Source organism: Callospermophilus lateralis, chromosome 2, assembly GCF_048772815.1.
Source record: "Callospermophilus lateralis isolate mCalLat2 chromosome 2, mCalLat2.hap1, whole genome shotgun sequence".
NCBI lineage: Eukaryota > Metazoa > Chordata > Mammalia > Rodentia > Sciuridae > Callospermophilus > Callospermophilus lateralis.
The window spans coordinates 61413690-61434687 of NC_135306.1; the positions used below are offsets into that span (position 1 = coordinate 61413690).

Sequence of the window (20998 nt, forward strand, 5' to 3'; positions counted from 1 at the left end):
TGTGTGGGTTTTTCTTATCTGCATTTATTAGTATTCTAATAAACAATTCAATTTGAAGAATGCCCTCCATTTTATAATTTTACCCCATCACACTCCAGATTCAGGGGGAACTGAAGATTAACAAGAGTACCCAACCCAACAGCCATAGTTATATTATCTGTTTTGCCTTTGGCTGAAGAAAGCTTGCTTGTCCTAGTCACCATTGAAGGTTACTTTGGCCCTTTAGAATTGTGTTGGGATGCATGTAACTAAAATTCAAGTACAGAATTTTAATTTAAATTTTTAAGTCCAGAGCTAACCAGTCAAGGGCTGATGCTCTGTCAGTTTTGCTTTTCTGCCTGCCTTTACATTTCAAAATGATTACTGCACATCCAGGTATCACATAGCCCTTTTAAGATAGGAATGAGGGGAAAAAGCAAAAGGCACATTCCATCGAAGTTTTGTCTCTTTTGAAGTGCTTTTCAAGAAGTTCCATCTAGGAACTCCTTACTTTTAACCGGCCAGCATTGTTTCAGATCACCACTCCTAACTACAAGGGACTAAGGGGAGGTCTTTTACCTGGGCACCCTACTACCCCAGACAAAATCAGCAGTTTGTGAAAGGAAAGGGGAATAGGTTTTGGGTAGGCAACTAGAATGCCTGCCATGACTTTCTCCCCCTAAAAGCAAATATTTGAGGTGCTCTTGAAGTACTTGCTCTAACACTGATTTCTTGGTTCCTCCTCTGGCTGGTTACTCCAACAATTACTCAGTATCACTAATGATCTGGACAAAAGGTCTGAGTGCCCTATTGAATTCTCTCCAAGTAGGCCACACTTAATCCTAACAAAGTAGTCAAGAAACAATAGGCTCCATGGTTTCTTTTTTATATGGTAATTAATATTTAATTACATCTCAGTTACAATTCTAGGTGAAGTGTGTGAAATATCTCATTTGAAAACTTTTCCACTTTTACCTAAGGGGTATGGAGAGATGTTCTTGGACACAAGCTGGTGTGGCCTAGGCTGACCAGCTCTAGCGCTTGTCAGCCCAAACAGGATATGACACTGTTATGGTGACTGCAAACTTGGAACCTTTGCCCTTCCTGAGCTGGAAACTGTTTTCTCAATACAGGTTAGCCATCAGGGCATGCAGCAGCCCCTTCTCAGGAAGTACCAGTAAATGAAAATAAATAATTGAAGCAAAGAGTGGTTCTTTTCTATTTTGTCAAAGTATTTGTAGTTGAGGGTCAAAGTTGTTTCCACAACTGGCCATCCAACTGGTCATGCCTCTAGAATGTATCAGAGGCAAATTCTGGTAGTTAAGAGTGTCAAAGTGAACCATATGTCCTTCATTATTAAATCACTCACATATTTACTTAATGGTTGTGCCACTCTTTCCCACCTCTGGGTCCTGGCTCATATGACATCTTCTACTTGGAGCACTCTCCTCAGCCACTTTTGCATGACTCCTGTTCACTTTGCATGTTTCAGCATGGAGGATCTGTTTGTTCATTACTGTAAATGTAGGAGGTATGATTAATGTTGAGCGTATTTGTGGGTGTCAATGTTTGATTTCTTACTGTGGCATCTTTTTTCCCTTTCTTTCTCTTCAGACTTTTTTTTAAATATGCAGCACTGAGAATTGAACCCAGAGCCTCACATGTGCGAAGCAAGCACTCTGTCACTGAGCCACAATCCCAACCCTTTTCTTCTGTTCATAATGTGTAATTCCCATCTGTTGGGGGCACTGAGTACATCATCTTCCTCTCTCTTACTCCTTTAGTACTTCTGGTTCTAAATTTCCCGGCCATTAGTTTGCCAAACGAGTTTCTCAACCTTCAAACATGTTGTACCTTTCACCTGAAACTTTTCTCCACTTCCACTCCTTACCTCTCAAACATATAATCTCCTGGGGATAGGGATAATTTCCTAATTTTTTAAAGATATATTTCTTCTTTCTTTCTTTTTTTTAAAAAACCTTTATTTTATTTATTTGTATGTGGTGCTAAGGATCGAACCCAGGGCCTCGCATGTGCTAGGCGAGTGCTCTACCACTGAGCCCGGCCCCAAGCCCCCTAATTTCCTAATTTTTAGAAGTTCTAATTCTGTCAGGTCACCCATACCAACATTTGTTTAAAAAAATGTAGTCAGTTTGGGATGGGTAGTCTCTGGTACCTAGAATTGACAAAGGTTTTTTACAAAAAAACAGTGCTGTTCAATTATGGTTTAATAGACTTTGATAGGCTAACCAGGTAACCAACCCCTTTTCTCTATATCATTGTTCCAATGGGGAATATTTGTACAAATTCATACAAACAAGATCATATCATTTCCCACCTGCATCAAGTCAAAGACCAAGAAATACTTTCATTTCTCTTACAAACTAACTTCTAAAATGCAAGTTGGAGGGTGGGATTGTGGCTCAGTGGTAGAGCACTTCCCTAGCACACATGTGGCACTGGGTTCAATCCTCAGCACTACATAAAAAAACCTAAACAATCAAAATAAAGGTTTTGTGTTCATCTACAACTAAAAATATTTTTTAAAAAATGTGAGTTGGAGGTTGTGTATGATTTCTTTTGCATTCAATAGGATCTATGGGTTTGAAACAAAAAATTACATTTTTTTTTAACAAAAATGCATGAAAAGAAACAACTTCCTAGGTGCTCTAAGAGATCTACGGCTTTCAAAACTGATGCAATAGTAATTTTACTATGGTTTTGATCTGTTTGCTACATTGAAAAATATGTGTATACTTGGATACAGCATTTTAAATTTTTTTAAATGAAAGTGTTATTGAAGATCATTTGAAAAAACAAAGCAAAAAACTTGGTAGACTCAGAAAGTCTTAAGTGCTTTAAATAACAGCCAAAGTCATAAACTTCCAGAAAACAGGATGGAATCCAAAGGCACTGGGATGAGGTCAGTCCATCTTAAAAAAAAAAAAAAAAAAAAAAATATGCAGACTTTCCCCCAATGCTGTTACCATCGAGAGCTTGATCCAAAACTGCTACTCACTACAGTAGACCAAGCACCCAAAGAACTAGATGCAAGCATTCTTTCTTAAAGGCATAGGAAGGAACAGAAAAAAGTTGACTTATTTGTGTTCAAGATGTTTTGTCCAATATGAACTACCCACAATATTAAAGATCCCCCAAATAAAAAAAAAAAATCTGTTTTTAGTGGTCAAAAGAAGCTGCTTCAGATACATTTCAAAAGACAATGAGAAAAATATTTCCATGGAAGGGAGACAGTTGGGTAGTCTGTTAAACAGATTTACCAATAACACATCAGTGAGTACAGAATGTGGTGCCAACCATTTTGGAAGGTATAAGTGGAAGGCTAGCTGGCAATGCTATTTCTCTATTTTATCAAGATAGGCTTTAGCCTGTGATGGCATCAGCCAACGAAGTACTGTCGATCTGAAGTTTAATGCTACTGAGCATGAGGCAGTTATGGGAATTGCCAAAAAATTGAACAAAGGTCCCTAAACGGTTTCAGTATTTCCCAGAAGTTAATTGTACTTAGGGATTATGGTTTGAAAATGAGAAGTGTCTAAAAGAAATTACAATAATGATTCTCAGGTATTTTTATATGCAGTTTAGTCAGATTGCACATTATTTCTCTTTGGAAGAGTATCCAACTTGTTTGTCAAATACTTTAGTGGAGAGTAATATCCCTGAGTTTAAATTCTAGACCCAACATTGGATAGCTTTGACTTAGGGCATAACCTCTTCCTTGCCTGTAGAATGGAGATAATGCCATTTACCTCGTAGGAGAGTATGAATGGTAAGTTAAAAATATCAATTAACTCTTCCTTTTTAGAGACAGCCTGAATGGATGTGGGGAATATTCATCTTTGCTCCTAAGACATAAACATACTGACAAAATATTCTTATTTAAAAACACAGGTTCTAAAGGAAGAAAAGGAAATTTTGAGGTGGCAGAATTGGAGAGAGAACCCACATAACTTTAAATGTGGCCTGTGGAGGTACCAGGACTAGATATTACCTTAGTAATCAGGAGGTTCAATGATTGAATGTTAGGGACTGAGACTGTAGTCATAATGAACATGAAGGAGGAGAAATGGGGCACATGTAGAATTGGGAAAGCCCTGTTCCAATAAAGGGACCAAAATATCCATATGCACTAACCAGGTTAATAGCAGAAAACAAATTTCCCATCTCAGGCCATGGGTTTAAACAAAGTCACCCGACAAGAAACTTGACTGCATGTGACTGAAGAAGTCAATTCATACCATCTGCATAATGAAAAAGTTATATTCAACAAAAACATAACATCTGGTTTAGTTTCAGGAAACTATGCAAGGCCCTAAAAGAAGCAAAATTCTCCAAGGGAAGCATTTATGTCCATAACCATGCAATAAACAAAACCCTATCTGAAGAAAATAAACTCACAGATACAATACATTAGTTCACAGATAAAAAAAATTTAAATTCAATGTTAAGCACCAATGAATGGCAGAACTCTTAAGAAGTCAGAAATGAGAAATATTAGGACTTTGAAATAAGTATGCTTAAGTGCTCAGAGATAATGGAAAGACTAACATTCACAAAAGAGATAAGAGTATGAAACAAGAACAGAAAAACTGGAAAACAATTTTCTCAAATGAGAAAATTTAATGAAAGAATGACTTGAAGGAATCGGCTAGAACACAGCATAGGGGGAATAATGAGGTGTGACATGTAATAGATGTTATGGAGGAAAGACTGAAAATTTCTAGCAGTTCTGGAAAGAAACTGAGAGAAGCAATATTTTAAAAAAAATTTTCCAGGACTGAAGATGTATAGTTTCAATTTTAAAAATGATGAGTTCTAAATGGAATACAAATTATTAAACACTTTCATTTCAGTGAAACCCAGAAGCTATTAGAAAACACATTCTTCAAAGAAATGACAAATTGACAACCATTTTCAACAATACCTGCCAGAATACAAGACGCTAGCAATACAGAATGTAAACTCAACCAATTATTAAAAACCAGTGTAAAATCTAAAGGCATTTTCAAACCTACAAAGATTGAGAAAATTTCCTGTTCATAGAATGTCACCAAAAGGTCTCAAGGTACAAAACATCTTAAAGTGCTCAATATGAAACAATGAATGAAGAAATAGACAAAACATTTTTATGTGGTGCTGAGGATTGAACCCAGTGCCTCACACATGCCACACAAGTGCGCTACCACTGAGCCATAACCCCAGCCTCTTGAGTTGACCTTTACATAGGGTCATTCTTACATTCTCCTATATATGGATTTCTGTATTGCCAGCACCATTTTTAAAAAAGACTATCTTTTCTCCAGTAAATGTTTTTGGCACCTTTGCCTAGTATCAGAAAACTGTATACATGTGGGTTTGTCTCTATCTTCTATTCCATTGGTTTTCATGCCAGTACCATGCTGTTTTTGTTACTATAGCTCTGGAGTATAATTTTACTGCACAGCAAAGGAAACAATTGAAAAACATGAAGAAAGAGCCTACAGAATGGGAGAAAATCTTTGCCACCTGTTCCTCAAGGCATTAATATTCAGAATATATAAAGAACTCAGAAAACTTAGCACTAAAAAAACCCAAATAACCCAATCAATAAATTGGAAAAAAAAAAAAAAAAAAAAAAAAAACTAAAGAGACACTTCTCAAAGGAAATACAAATGATTAACAAATATATGAAAAAATGTTCAACATCTTTAGCAATTAGGGAGATGCAAATTAAAACTACATTGATATTTCATCTCTAGTTAGAATGGCAGTTATCAAGAATATCAATAACAAATGTTGGTAAGCATGTAGGGGGAAAAAGTACACTTATATACTGATGGGACTGCAAATTAGTGCAACCATTCTGGGAAGCAGTATGAAGTTTCCTCTAAAAACAAGAAATGGAACCACCGTATGGCTCAAACTATGGAGCCAACCTAGGTGCCCTTTAGATGAATTTATAAAGAAAATGTGCTGTATATATATAATGGAGTATTACTCAGCCATAAAGAATAATGACATGATAGCATTTGCTGGTAAATGGATGGAACTGGGGACTATCATTCTAAGTGAAAGAAACCAGTCTTTTGAAGTCAAAAGTCAGTTTAATATTTTCTCTGATATGTGGAATCTAATTCATAATAAGATGTTTCTAGGGGAGGGGGGCATTTAAAAAATAGAAGAAAGATCAGTGGAGGAAACGAGGGGATTGAAGAAGTGGGAAGATGATACGATAAGGAAAGAAAAGTGGAATTAATCTGACCTAATTTTCCTATAAACATAAATGAATATATTGCAGTGAATCTCATGTATATCCACAAGACACTATATTAAAAAATAAGCCATAAACAGCAGATCAGTAGAGGGAGGGAAGAACGGGGAAGTACTGAGACTGAATTAGAACAAATTATATTCTGGATTTTTATAATTTTGTCAAAATGAACCTTAATGTTATATATAATTAAAAAGAACCAATAAAAAGTAAAATAAAAAGTATTCACAGATGAATAAATCACTGAGATTAAAACTTACATAAATTAAGTTCATAATTTAAAAATAATGGCTTTTTAAAAACATTCAAAATACTAAATATGGGAAATAATGCTTTATATGTGAAGAGATTAAATATACCTATTAAAAGAAAAGACTAAAGGGTAAAGCTGAATGAGCCAGTTCAGAATACATATAATGTCATTGGTATAAATTTTCATCATAATAGTTAATTTGTTTATAGCTACCTGCATGCATCCTTATCTATGTGTACATGCAAACAATAAGCTGAAAAGGCATCAATAAGGTCATGATATATGAATACATGACCAGTGCAACTCACATCATGTTCAACCACAATAACAGGAACAATATCATAATGGTTTGTAGCCCATGTGTGTATATGTCAAAATACACCCTACTGTCATGTATATCTAAAACAAAAAAAATAGTTATGGTAATTTCTAGAAGGGAATGGGAAGCATGACAAGCTCATCAACTTTACTTGTATTATTTTGTCCTTCTAAGAAATAAAGCATAGGGGCTGAGGATGTATTCCAGTGACAGAGTACTTGCCTATCATATGCAAGGCCCTGGGTTAGATCTCTAGCACTACAAAAAAATCGAAGTTGCATAAGAAATTCAATGTTAACAATGATCAATACTGTACAGGGTTTGTTATATGAATGTCATTTTCTATATTTTAAACACAAAAAACCAAACAGGCTTAGAACATGGCATAGATGTTATTTTTCTTTACCAGCTGAGCATTCCAAAGGAATGGGAAAAAGGTGACTCAGTAGGAAAAAGTCTATTTGATTATTCTCCCTATTCTAGGTAAATACCACGGGGGTGGTGGGGGGGAATACCCATCCCCCTGATAACTGAGTCTGGCTGAGACTGTGGAGTAAGGCCCTGTAGACCATCCTTGTCCTATACTGAGTGACCAGCTGCAAAGTGGCAGCTCGCTACCAATCATAACTATAGGTTGAAGGAGGAAAATGGAGAGAAAGGAACTTGAGAAAAGGATTCTTTAAATCTTTGTAGGGGGCTGGGGTTTTGGTCAGTGGTAGATTGCTTGCCTAGCATGTGCGAGGCCCTGGGTTTGATCCTCAGCACCACATAAAAATAAATAAATAAATAAAGATATTGTGTCCAACTAAAAAACAAATATATATACATCTTTGTAGGAAGTCCTGGGCAGACCCAAGGACTTTGAAAACTAAACTGTCTGGCCTGTAAAAGTGGGTGAGAAAATGCACTCTGAACTGTGTGTCAGTTTCTTCACTGCCATAACCAAAACACCTGACAAGAACAATTTTAGAGGAGGAAAAGTTAATTTGGTACTCATGGTTTCAGAGATCTCAATCCATAGATGTCTGACTCCATCACTCTAGGCCTGAGGGAGGCAGAACATCATGGCAGAAGAGTATGGGACAAAGTAGCTCGACACGGCACCAGGAAGCTCTAGAGTTCTTCACCAGGGATATAACCTCAAAGGTATGCCCCCAACGACCTACCAAGGCACCCTTCTTGGCTACAGTTACCATCCAGTTAATCCTTATTGGGATAAATGCAGTGATTAGGTTAAGACTCTCATAACCCAATCATTTCACCTCTAAACTTTCTTGCACTGTCTCTCACATAAGCTTTTGAGGCAAAAAGAAAATGAACTTGGAAAAATCAATTTTGGAAAGAGTAATTGCAAAGGAAAATATCTGGGTACAAGTTATTATTTTCTTCTAGAATTTTAAAAGTTAGGTTTGATACCAGAAGTATAATCCATAAAATCCCAAATTGATAAATTAGAGACTGTATTACAATTAAAACCTTTTCCTGTGTGAAATAGCCTGGTAAGATGATAAGAACATAATAGGACAGGAAAAATTAGCTGCAAATCAAATATCTAATAAAAAACTAGTATTCAGCTAGAGAAAGAACTCTAAACAGTAAGAAAAAAATCTAATCAGAAAGTAGGCCAAAGGCTTCAATAGATACTTCATGGATACATAAATGGCAACTAAGTACATGAAAACATAATTAAACATTAGCTATTTGGGAAATACAAAATAAAGTCATAATGAGATACCAGTACACATCTTTTAGAATAGCTAAAATAAAAATAGAGGGGCTGGGGTTATGGCTCAGTGGTAGTGTTTGCCTAGCACATGTGAGACACTAGGTTCAATCCTCAGCATCACATAAAAATCTACAACTAAAAAAAAAAAAAAAGAGTGCTGGTAAGAACGCACAATTGGATCTCTCATATTGCTGACAGGAATGTAAAATGGTACAGCCCTTCTGGGAAATAGTTTGGCAGTTTCTTATAAAGTTATACATATACCTATAATACAACACTGTGAAAACTTATGTAAATGCAAGAATCTGTATATGAATATTCAATAGCCTTGTTTATAACAGACAAAACCTAGAAACAATACCTAAGTCCTTAAATGGGTGGATGGATGAAAAACCTAGAATACTACCTAACAATAAACAGAAATGAAATAGGGCCGGGGTCGTAGCTCAGTGGCAGAATGCTTGCCTAGCACTTGCGACACCCTGAATTCAATCCTTAACACCATATAAAAATAAATAAATAAGATAAAAAGGTATTGTGTCTGGATTGGGGTTGTGGCTCAGTAGTAGAGTGCTCGCCTAGCACGTGCGAGGCTCTGGGTTCAATCATCAGCACCACATAAAAGTAAATAAATAAAGGTATTATGTCTAATTACAATTATAAAATATATACAACTAAGAAAATAAAATACAACTAAGAAAAAAATGAAACTATTTGATGCATGTAATAACTTAGATGGATGTCAAGACTGTCATGCTGTGAGAAAAAGCCTACCTCAAAAAGGTACATATTGTGTGATTCCATTTATTATCATTCTCGAAATGACAAAATTATAGCAATGGCTATCATGAGTTAAGGTTAGGGTATGACTCTAAAGGGGTAGTAAAAGGGGAACTGTTTAATGATGATGGAACATTGAGTGGTTACAGGAATCTATACATGTAATAAAGTTTCATAGAATACACATACACTCAAAATGAATTCATGCAAAAACCTTAGTTAATATTGTGTCTTTGCCAATTTCCTAGTTTGGACAACTTACTATGATTATATAAAATGCTATTATTGGGGGAAGCTGGGTAAAAAGTACATGGGAACTCTATTGTTTTTGTAACCCTAGTCATTAATCTAAAACATGAGGTTTTTAAAGTTTTAAAATGTGAATTGAGGGAACAATATAGTTGAAGTGTTTTAGAAAGACATTGTTTTGGGAGGACATACATACTGTTCACAACCCCAGCCCCATTGAGATTTCTTAAGTAGACACCAACCAGAAAGTATCTTGTTTACAATCTTCCAGGGAGGTAGAATAAAGGGTTGTTTTGAATGAAATAAGGGGCACCTCAAAAATTTCATTTAGGAATCTGGCAGAGATTTAGTTAGAAGCTGCTTGGAGACAAAGGATTTCCAGGTAATATATCCACTAGATTGCTGGACTTTCTGCCAGTTATCATTTCTCATTATAATGAACTAGAATATTTAAGAATATATTTTCAAGAAGAAAAGGCTACCAATGAATTTAAAAAACCTTGGCTATGGTAGGGAAAGAATATTTCAGAAATAAGTGAATCAAAATCTCAACTAAGTCTAGCAGTAGAGCCAATCTTATCGTATCTGGGATGTTTTAAAGAGGAAAAGTGAATGTTGTTCATAACCATTTGGAGTAAAAAGTGCAAATTGGATTTGTCCTGGGCAAACTGGTATTTAAGGTCACCCTATTTGTATTACTTATCTTTGGCTGCTTAACAAATTATCCTAAAACTTAGTGAATTAAAACAATACAAACAAAAAGAAGAAGAAGGAAAAAAAAATCACAGCATTCATTATCTGTTTCTGAGTCAGGAATCCTGGGTACCTGTAGCTGAAGGTCTTTCACAAGGTTGCAATAAAGTGCTGAAGTCTCAACTTGTGTGGTTTTTGGTAGGCTGAAGGGCCTTGCTGAAGGTGGAGGAGACATAAGTTTCTTGTCACACGTCCCTCTCCATACAGCAGCTCATAACATGGCAGCTGGCTTCCTCCAAATCAAGAGAGACTGGGCATCCAAACTGGAAACCAATGGTAACCTTGGAAGTGACATCCCGTTATTTCTACTGCATTCTAATAATTTTAAAAGAATCTAAGTCCAACCTATACCTAAGAGGAGTATATTAGAGCAGACATGACAACCAAGAAGTGGGAATCATTGAGGCCACCTTAGAGAGTGCCTTCCACACTTTCAACTGCTCATAGTCAGTTGACTTAGATATTCCAAAACTTAGTTTAAAAACAATGAAAATCATAGGTAGAAAATTAAGACAAATTAATGTATAATTCTATATTTATAGATGAGTAAGGAATTTTTCTGTAAGAATAAACCTAGATCATGCTGTGCAAATAACAAAAAAATTTCATGGGTTTGAAAATTTTTTTACTTCTCATGTTGCACGTCCACCACAAGTTGGATTGGGGTTTTATCATTCTCATTCTGTGATCCAAACTAATAGAAAAGTCTAACCTGCAGAGCTACTGGTCTCCACGGAAGAGAAACTCTAGAGGGCAATGAAATGCTCTGATTAAAATGATACATGGCATTTTTGCTCACAAGTTACTGGCTGTGTTAGCTTTCTATCCCTGTGACAAAATACCTGAGATAAACAACTTACAAGGAGAGAAAGTTTATTTTGGCTCAAAGTTTAAGAGGTTTTAGTTTATGTCAGTTGGCTTATTGCAATGCAGTATATCCTAGCAGGAGCATGTACTGAAGAAAACTGCTCATCTCATGGTGACTGGGAAACCTAGAGAGGAGAAGCTGGTGTTACAATATCTTCCTCAAAGGATGCCCCCAAAGATATAACTTTCTTCCACTAAGCTTCATGTCATAATGGTTCCACTACCTTTTAACAGTGCCATGGGCTGGGGACAAGCACATGGACCACTGTGGGACATTTAAGATCCAAACTACAATATTCCAACTTTGGCTCCCAAAGGTGCATTTCACAATGCACAATGCATTCAGTCCATCTAGAAGAGTTGCCAAAAGAAAGATGGTGGAATGAGATGAACATCATTACCCTAAATACATGTATGAAGACACGAATGATATGAAAATACTTTGTGTACAGCCAGAGACTTGAAAAATTGTGCTCTATATGTGTAATATGAATTGCATTCTGCCATCATATATAACAAATGAGAATAAATAATTTAATTTAAAAAATAGCACTGCTCAAAAGTCATAGTCCAAAGTCTCTTCTGAAACTCAGGGCAAACTCTTAGCTGTAAGCCCCTATTAAAACAACAATGCTACAATGATGGGACAGGCTCAGGGTAAACATTCCCATTCTAAAAGGGAGGGACAGACACACAGAAGGGAAGGATCATACCAAAGTGAGATAGAAACTGGTGGTGGTGGTGGGCGGGGGACATTAGCTCCTGAGTCTCCATGTCTGGCACCCAGGAAACACTGTGGCAGAATGTGGGTTCCCAAGGTTGGGCAGCCCTGCCCCTATGGCCTTGCTGGCTGCCACCACATAGGGCCACTCTCTTGATTTACAGCTTCCCTTGACATCTCTAACTTCCTGGAGTTGCCCCTGCAGCTTTAGATTCACCCACATTCATGTGTCACTATGTCAGACGTTGATTTCAAGAACTCTGACCCTACCACACACTGTATAGGCTTTAAATGAAATTTTGAGACCTTGGTGAAAGTTATGACCCCATTAAGTCTTGCATTCTGCATGCCCACAAAACCAATATCACAAGGATGACACCAAGCTCTGTGCTGTACCTAAACTGCTTGAATCAAGACTAACAATCTCTGAGAAACAAAATGAATCATTGGGCAAACAATTCCCTAGGCAGTCCTGCAGAAGTAACAATGAGTTTGTACTCTCATTTAAATAGTGAGAACTGCTGAGATGGCTTCAAGGTATGTTTCCTATTGTCCTGGTGCAAAGTAGTTGCAATCTTAATGGATGTTAACCTCTTGAGCAACTTCACATCCTTGGAAGCACCTTTGAGCATACTCCTTTTATAGTTATCTGAAAGTTTTCCAAAGTTTTGTGTGTTTCCCTTGCTCCTGATACTTACAGCATGTTTGGCTAAAAACCATCCAGTAATACCCATATCACTGCTTGCATAGTTTGCTGACTTGCAATTTCCTCCACTGGATAAACTAGTCTATCACCTTTCAACTCTGCTCCACAAAGTCTCAGTATACAAATACAATTGTATCCAAATTGTTTGCCAGTGTAAAAAGGATGGCCTTTAGTGCAATTTCCAATTGAGTCTATTTCCATTATGAAACTTCATGAGCATTACCTTTACGGTCTGAATTTCTATCAGCATTCTAGTTTTTTTTTTTTTTTTCTAGTTTTTTTTTAAGTCCTTATTATAATCACCTATTTAGCTCCTTTTACTGTATTCTAGGTTTCCTCTAGCTTACTTCTCCAAACTTTTCCATACTCTTCCACAAACTAATGCCAAAAGCTTCTAAACCATATCATCAGGAATAGTCACAGTCATAATCCCATTCTTGGTGCCAATTTTCCATGTTAGATTTCTGTTACTGTGACAAAATATCTGAGACCATGAAGTGACTAACAATGGAAAAGGTTTATTTTGGATCATAATTTCAGAGCTTTCAGTTCATAGCCACTTGGCCCTGTTGCTTTGGGCCTGAGTAGCACAGTACATCATTGTAGGAGTGTGCGGCAGAAGAGGGCTATTCCTCTCATAATGGCCAGAAAGGAAAAAGGCGTCCCAATATCCCCTTCAACAGCATGCTTCTAGTGGCCTCAACTTCCTTCTCTTAGACCCCACTTTCCAAAGGTTCCACCACCTCCCTATAGAGCTATGGGCTGGGGCCAAGACTTCAACATATAGACCTTTGGAGTGGATTCAAGATCCACACTAGGAGGTATGCAGAGCAGATGTGGAGTGAGGCAAAAAATCTGATGTAGAAATTTGTGATGAAGAGTGTGACTCATCCCAATCAACCAACCAGCAAACTCAAGAGGAGAATCCTACAAAAGTTCACATTGCTGAAGATGTCCCAATTGTTTCAAAATATATATGATTTCTGAGGATGATGACATACTGACAGAAGACAATACCCCCGAGAATCTCCAAGAACAAACTGATAAAAAAAATCACTAAATTTTGTAAAATTCTTGACAAGAGACAACCTCTGAATGTGACTGCCCAGCAGAAATGGCCTTTACTGAGATCTTATAGCAGTGGCCTCTATAAAGGTGATCTTTGTGAATTCAACAGTCAACATTTTTTTTTCTGATTTATAACAGCATATGAGCTGCAGCATAAACATACCGATTCAAATGTGTGCTGAGTATACAAGGAAAGCTTCTGTACGAACATGCCTCTGATTAAACATGCAAAACTACATGAAACAGATCCCTACATTTGTAAACTGTAATTATAGGACAGTGATTTTTGAGAACCTCAGCACATTGCAGAAGCCCACTTTAGTGTTCACCTCTATTGGTGTGAGCGAAGTCTACATTTGCATTACAGTTGTAATGAACAGTATTTGTGTCAACATAAAACACATGCTCCAGAAGACCTGCTTAGCCATATGGTAAATAAGCATGCATGTAAATTAATAAAACCAAGTAAGTATAACAACGACAGCCTCTTAAGCAAAATTACCTTTGACAAATGTAAAAACTTGTCAAGAATGTGGTTTTCAGAGTAACTTCAAACTTTAAGGGGCATGTTACTATTGAACATACTAAAATATTTTTTTTTAAAAAAGATCCAAACTATAATATTTGCCAGCCGGTCACATGGCCCTACCCAAACACAAGAAGACTAGGAAGTATAATCCTATCATGTATGCTTCAGATCCAGAAATATTTGAACAACACTTCAAAAATACTTGAACAAATGACTACCACCATCCACTCCTGTCACCAATATTTAATTCACTCATCTCTTGCTCTCTCTACATTCTCTCTAGAATGATTAAAAATTACAAGAAATGATAAAACCAAGAATGAGGCAACCAGAATTCTCAAACACTGCTGGCATGAATATATAATGGCATAAATCACTTTGAACATATGTCTTTATTTTTCTGAGTAAATAACTATTAGTGAAATGGATGAGTTGTATGGTAAGTGCATATTTAATTTTTAGAGAAACTGTCGGACTATTTTCCAAGGACTTACATATGATGGTTCATAGCAGCTTTATTCATAACAGCAAACTCCTGGAAACAACCCAAATATCAATCAGTAGATGAACAGATAAACTGTGGCATATCCATATGCAACAAATTAAATTACTTGGCAATACATTCAAGTTTTGGCAGTATCCATTCTGTTTTGTCTGTTGCATTTATTTATACAATCATGTTTAGTTCAGAGACTCTTATTCTCAAATTACTCTTCACATAGTTTGTTTTTACTCTATCAATACAACTTCATACTTTAGGATATAGTTGTAAAACTTTATTTTTTCTTCTTTTCCCCATTGGTGTTGGGGATTGAACCCAGAACCTCACACATGCAAGACAAGTGTTCTTACCACTGAGCTACATCTCCAGCCCTATTCTTTCATTCAGTTTTTCAATGGCAGTCATCTGTCTGCTTGGTCATTCTGAGTAGTTTTCAATTTCTTATATCCAGTGACTGGTATTTAAGTTTTTTTGGTTAATCTCCCCACCCCCACTCTCCCAATATAGGATCATATTAAACCAGGTTACTAGATATCAGGTCCATTCAGGCATTCTTAAAGTCCAGTTGTAGGGATCAAGAATTCAGTGGGCAAGCAAGATAACTCTTTCAATGTATGTTAGGGGTAAATGGACCATTAAGCTTAATTCTGGGGAAAGGTTTGATCCTTAATGAGAAAATAGCAGGCAATGAGCAAGGAAGAACAGAACTCTACCCAGTTCTTGTAAAGCAAGCTATATATAGTGAAATCTAGAGCCATAAGGAAAGAGGTAAGGCCCTTTCTTTTAGCTAAACTGTCGTGTGTGTGTGTGTGTGTGTGTGTGTGTGTGTGTATGTGTATGTGTGTGTGCGCGTGCGCGCTTGTATGTCTGATAAACTAAGTGTATTAAATTCCAGATTATTTTTAAAGCTCATCTTTCAAACTTAAGCCTTACAGACCCTGAGATATTATATCTCCTGAAGGACAACCATACAACCTATAAAGTTTACCCCTTCCCCAAAGTCAAATCCAAATCAGATCATGATTTAATTCTATACCAATTCACAGAAAATAAACATTTAAGCTACACCAAAAGGCTACCTCACCTAAATCTATTTGTTCAGAAGCATTTCAGAACCAACTCAATTTCAACATGCAAAATATAAATGGTAAATAAAGAGAGAAAAAAGATTTAAGAGGATAAATATTAAGGGGACATGTATAGATTTAAAAATACTTAAGTGACAGCAATCACAATGTGAGGTCTTTATTTGGATCCCTAATTCAGACAAACCAACTAAAAATAAAATACCCAACACTTGGGACAAAGGAAACTGGAACATTTACTAGATACTGGATGATGTTAAGAAATTAGTTTATTTTTTAAAAACGTGTGACAATATGGGGCTGGGGATGTGGCTCAAGCAGTACGCGCTAGCCTGGCATGTGCGGGGTGCTGGGTTTGATCCTCAGCACCACATACAAATAAAATAAAGATGTTGTGTCCACCGAAAATTAAAAAATAAATATAAAAAAAGTATGACAATAGTATTGTGGTTTTTCTTCTTAAAAGTCCCTAAGCACAAACTACAGTATTTATGTAAAAAGAAAAAAATTAAAAAGCTCTCTCACACACACACATCTTACCTTTGGGCCATTCTTGATACTTACGAATGTGTTAAGCTATAAGCAGCCTTTTCTCCTATTCTGTCATGTTATAATAGCACAATTAAGAAAACATATAACTATGAGATTTAGTTATTTTGCTAACAAAAGCATCAGCCTAAACTAGTTTAAATAGCTGAAACTTGGGGATATTTCCCACCCTTCATTTAATATGAATGCAGCACTGATAACACAACTTAATGAATAACTTTTAATCTAAGAAGACTCTAATTAAACTTGATTCTTCACAAATTTGGGGATAACTTACCAATGTTGGAATCATTGTCATCTCCTAATCACTATGCTATAAGTGTTTTTCAGAACCCAGTTTTGAATTTAATTGAATGCAGGAAAGCAATGAAACTAGTATGTTATATATTCAAGGGTGAGAGCCGATGTAGTGGAAGGTAAAGATCACCAGACTGCCTAAGCTTACAGCACAGTTCTGCCACTTATTTGGCAAATTATAACCTTTGGCAAGTTATTTAATTTCACCATGCCACTGAGTTTCATCCAAAAATGAGTGTAATAATACCCGCCTCTTAGAGTTGCTTTGTAGGGTCAAACAAATACACATAAAAATGTACAAGTAACTAGCAGAGATTAAATATTCAATAAATGTTGGTTACCTATCTATCTATATCTATTTATAGATATATGTATCTATGACTCTAGGGGTGAGAAAACTTACTCAATTGCATCTAAAATTTTCTCTGATGAAAATACAACAGTATAACGAGTAGTACAATGTTTTAAAATATTCATGTCTGAAATAAGCACTCATTATATTAGAGTGAACAAAAGATAGGAGTTACAGATCAAAGAATAGTCACTGTGTTCTTATTTTGAAAAATTTCCCATTTTTAGTAAGAATAAAAAAAAAATCGGTGAGGATGAAATTTGTCCTTAGTGCTTAAGACTTCATTCTAGTTCTCATTATCAAATTCAGGGTTTAAAAAATAAAGAAGTCTGTTTCAATAAAGACACCTAACAAAAATCTCTGGAAATAATTGATCCTTAAAAACCCTAATATAAGCCATAAAAATGTAGAAAAGTAAAGCAAAATGAACGTTTTCTGATCGTAAAATATTTATTAAGGTATACTTTAAAGGAATATAGTGAATATAAAATTTAGGATCACAATATGAAGCGATTTCAAACCTCTCAAAAGTTAGCGCAGCCCTCAATACTCTGCAGATGTAAAAACACTGGTGAGACTCACTAAAAGCAGTTTGACTAGTACAGAAGTGGCTTTTTATGAACATTTACAACTAGAACATTAGAATACCTCTTTTAATTGCAAAACCACACCACATTACACTTAATGCAGCAACAATGCATTCATATTGTTCTTATTAGTCATTAGTAGTCAACTTGCATAAAACACCAGGAAAAAAAAGCACAATGGAGCTCACAAAATGGGCTAAAAAATGAACTTTCTTTGCAAAACACACACTTGTAATGGAGGAAAAGACATTTAAAAAAAAGTAGTATGCATAATACAGAAGCTGCGTTCATTCCAAGAATCTCAAGTGTCATCTCCTTTTCTGTAAAATCAAATTACAATAACCAGGCACAACTAATATTTGGGAGGCAGTGTGTAGCTAAAATCTCATATAACTAATTATTCAGTGATTTTTAAAATCCCCATAAACCTTTTCTGTCCTGAGGTAGTTGCAAAATAAATCATAACTTGGATATCAACTAGAGCTGAAGCTTTGACTTTTTAACTCATTAAACTAGTTGTTACTGAAAGGAACTACCTTTTTGATATTTAAAAGACAGTTGAGAAATGGGCCTCTTACTACACACAAGATGATGGCTATGTAGGAAAGAGGAATAGCTGCTTCAGAACGTGAGAGAAATGGTCCACCACTGCTTCCACCCTCCCCAACCATTTTAGATTCTTTATTGTCCAAGAAGCTACCAGGAATAACACAGAAGTAGGCAGATCATCGTCCTTTGCTGTATCCAGGGAAGAAAAGGTCAAGTAGAGTCTGAAGAATCTCATTGGGAATCATGATGTAATTCTGGCCAAGATCATGCCGACAAGCAGGGCAGGAGAAAACTTGGGCTTTAAAAGAACGCTGTAAGCAATCCTAAGGTAAAAACAAAAAAGAACCACACACATACACACACAATTCCATCAGAGGGTCAAGTATGAACTCACTATCTTAGGCTTTTAAACAGAAATCTGAAGTTTAATTTTTGTTAACAAGAGAAATATACAAACAGCCATCAAGGCCTGAATCTGCACTATAGTCATGACTTTAGTTCCACCTGACACATATTGTGAGACTTTAGGTAAATGATTTAACTATTCTATGTTTCAATTTCTTTATTCAGTAAAATAATGGTGTTAGAGAGTATGTATGGTTCCATTAGTCTAATATTTTATGTTGGATTTTAGTCTTGTTTTCTTCTGAGAGAGCCCTAAAGAAGGAAAAAATTTTTTTTTTTTGGAATTCTCTTGCTTAAAACTAAATTACATATTTCATCAAGTTGCTTTACATATAAAGGATCTTCCAAAAATATATTTAGCTGTATTAAAAATAGAGAATTAACACAAGGTCAGGCACAATAACATTTGAAGGAGGTTTGTTTCCATTTTACAAAAGAAACTAAAATTCTGAAATTAGGTCAGGGTACAAAACCATCAATCAGTAAACAAGATTCCAACTTTGGCTTGACTAAAACTCAAATTTTCCTTTTATACCACACTGATAACACAATACTCAATTCATTTGAACATCCTACAGAAACAGGATGTTTTTTAGATTTTAGTATTATGTATATGAAACTATTTTAGATTTTTAAAAATTAAGTGCATGAAATCATTTTAGTTTGCACTATAATATATAAAACATATATAAACCATTACATAGAAAGGAGCAATGATACTTAGTTTCTTTTCCATTTCAATCCCTCTTCAATAATTCCAAAAATAGTAGAATACCTCAAATAATACATTCTTAACAGGTAATGTTCCTATTCTTCTTCATGAAAAAATGCTTCTTCATGTGCTAAAGCAGGTATACAGTTTAGTGTTCTTTCAGCCCTATCAAGGTAAAGTGAGAGGGAAATTCTACTTACTTTACAGACATTGTGGAAGCACTCAGTTGTCACAGGCTGGTAAACTAGCTCCTGGCAGCAAACACACATAAAAGATTGTTCCAATTTTTTCAGAAAATTCTACATGGTACCCAAGGGGAAGAAAAAAGGTTATCAGTTCATAATATACTGAAGGAATTCTAAATTATCAAGAGGAAAAAATGTTTCCACATTTAATATGCTTTCTATTAAGAAAACCAAGTTCTAATTTTTTTCTTTTTGGTACTGCGGATTGAACCCAGGAGTGTTTCACCACTGAGCCACATCCCAAGCCCCTATATTTTAGTTAGAGACAAGGTCTCGCTGAGTTGCCTAGGGCCTTGCTAAGTTGCTGAGGCCAACTTTGAACTCACAATCCTCGTGTCTCAGCCTCTAAAGAAGCTGTAATTACGGTCATGTGCCACGCTTGGTGCCTAGCTCCAAGCAGTAATTTTAATTAAGACAAGCAAACATATGAAAGAAACTGAAGAAACCCCCCAAGTCCCACTAAATCTCATATTCCAGGGATAACTATTTTTCACCTAAAAAACAAAAGCAAAAACAAAACAGGAGCTGGGGTTGTAGCTCAGTGGTAGAGCACCTGCCTATCATACAGAAGGCTCTAGGTTTAATGCTCAGCACTGCAAACAACAACAAAAGAAACAACCTGTCTCAAAGTTATTACATATTGATCTTTTTATCCATCAGCATTCTAGTATATGAAAGGCATTATCTAGTCGATTTTTTTGTTGTTATAAAACTTCATTTTTTTGAAGATTAAAAAGAAAACACTAGGTAATAATAATTAGTAGTATCTATGCCACAAAGCGTCAACATGTTTATTTTTCTAAAAATTTCTGTAATATTTTGCCTCAATTCCCAAATCTCATTTTTTCCTATTGTTAATGTTTACCTGAAGTGGGATAAGATTATAAAAAATAGAGCCATCTAAAGCAAACAGGATCAAATGGATACCCTATATCTTCAGAAGCTATTACTGGTTCCATTTTACCCTGGTTATTTTATTTTTAACTAGGAGAAAAAAAGGCATTTTTTGAATAGTTATAAGGATGATCTTCCAGTCAATTACTTTTGGTAGTAAGGGAGTATTTTTTATGTTTTTCTTTTTCATAAATAGAAAAAGTAGAATTTACAAGAATTTAAAAAAGTATCACATTTCAAAAGATGCCTTGATATCGATATGTTAACATGGATTATGAAAGTGAATAATAAATGCATTAAAGGAATATGGTACTTAGGGAGAGGTGTTAAAAATACCCAAACTTGGTTATACCAGGCACCCTCCTCTCTTTGACAAGCTACTTTGTTAATGACCGATATTTTCCTGGTACCTCTACCTCCATAGTGTCTAAAATATGGGTATATAATATAGATATTTTGAGGTTTCATAACATGCTAGATACTCATCTACATAGTGATAATAAAAAGCTTCTTCTCTAATGGAACTTACATTCCTGTTAAAGAGCAGACAAAAAAAAAGTTTCTGTTCTAATGAAACTTATATTCCTATAGAAGAACAGA

General features: G+C 35.6%; 1 protein-coding gene and 1 pseudogene across 2 annotated transcripts in view; one reads left to right on the forward strand and one right to left on the reverse strand.

Annotated features, from left to right (window-relative positions):
• The first annotated feature begins 10548 nt into the window (after positions 1-10548).
• Positions 10549-14509, forward strand: LOC143386135 (zinc finger protein 639 pseudogene; annotated as a pseudogene).
• A 2928-nt stretch (positions 14510-17437) lies between these two features.
• Positions 17438-20998, reverse strand: part of Uhrf2 (ubiquitin like with PHD and ring finger domains 2) — a 77391-nt gene continuing 73830 nt past the window's right edge. For both annotated transcript variants that reach the window (XM_076845989.2, XM_076845990.2), the window contains 2 exons: positions 19460-19558; positions 17438-18465 (listed from right to left, as the gene is read on the reverse strand). In XM_076845989.2, the coding sequence (XP_076702104.1) occupies positions 18319-18465; positions 19460-19558 (246 nt within the window). In that variant the 3' untranslated portion in view covers positions 17438-18318. The remainder of the gene's footprint in view (positions 18466-19459; positions 19559-20998) is intronic.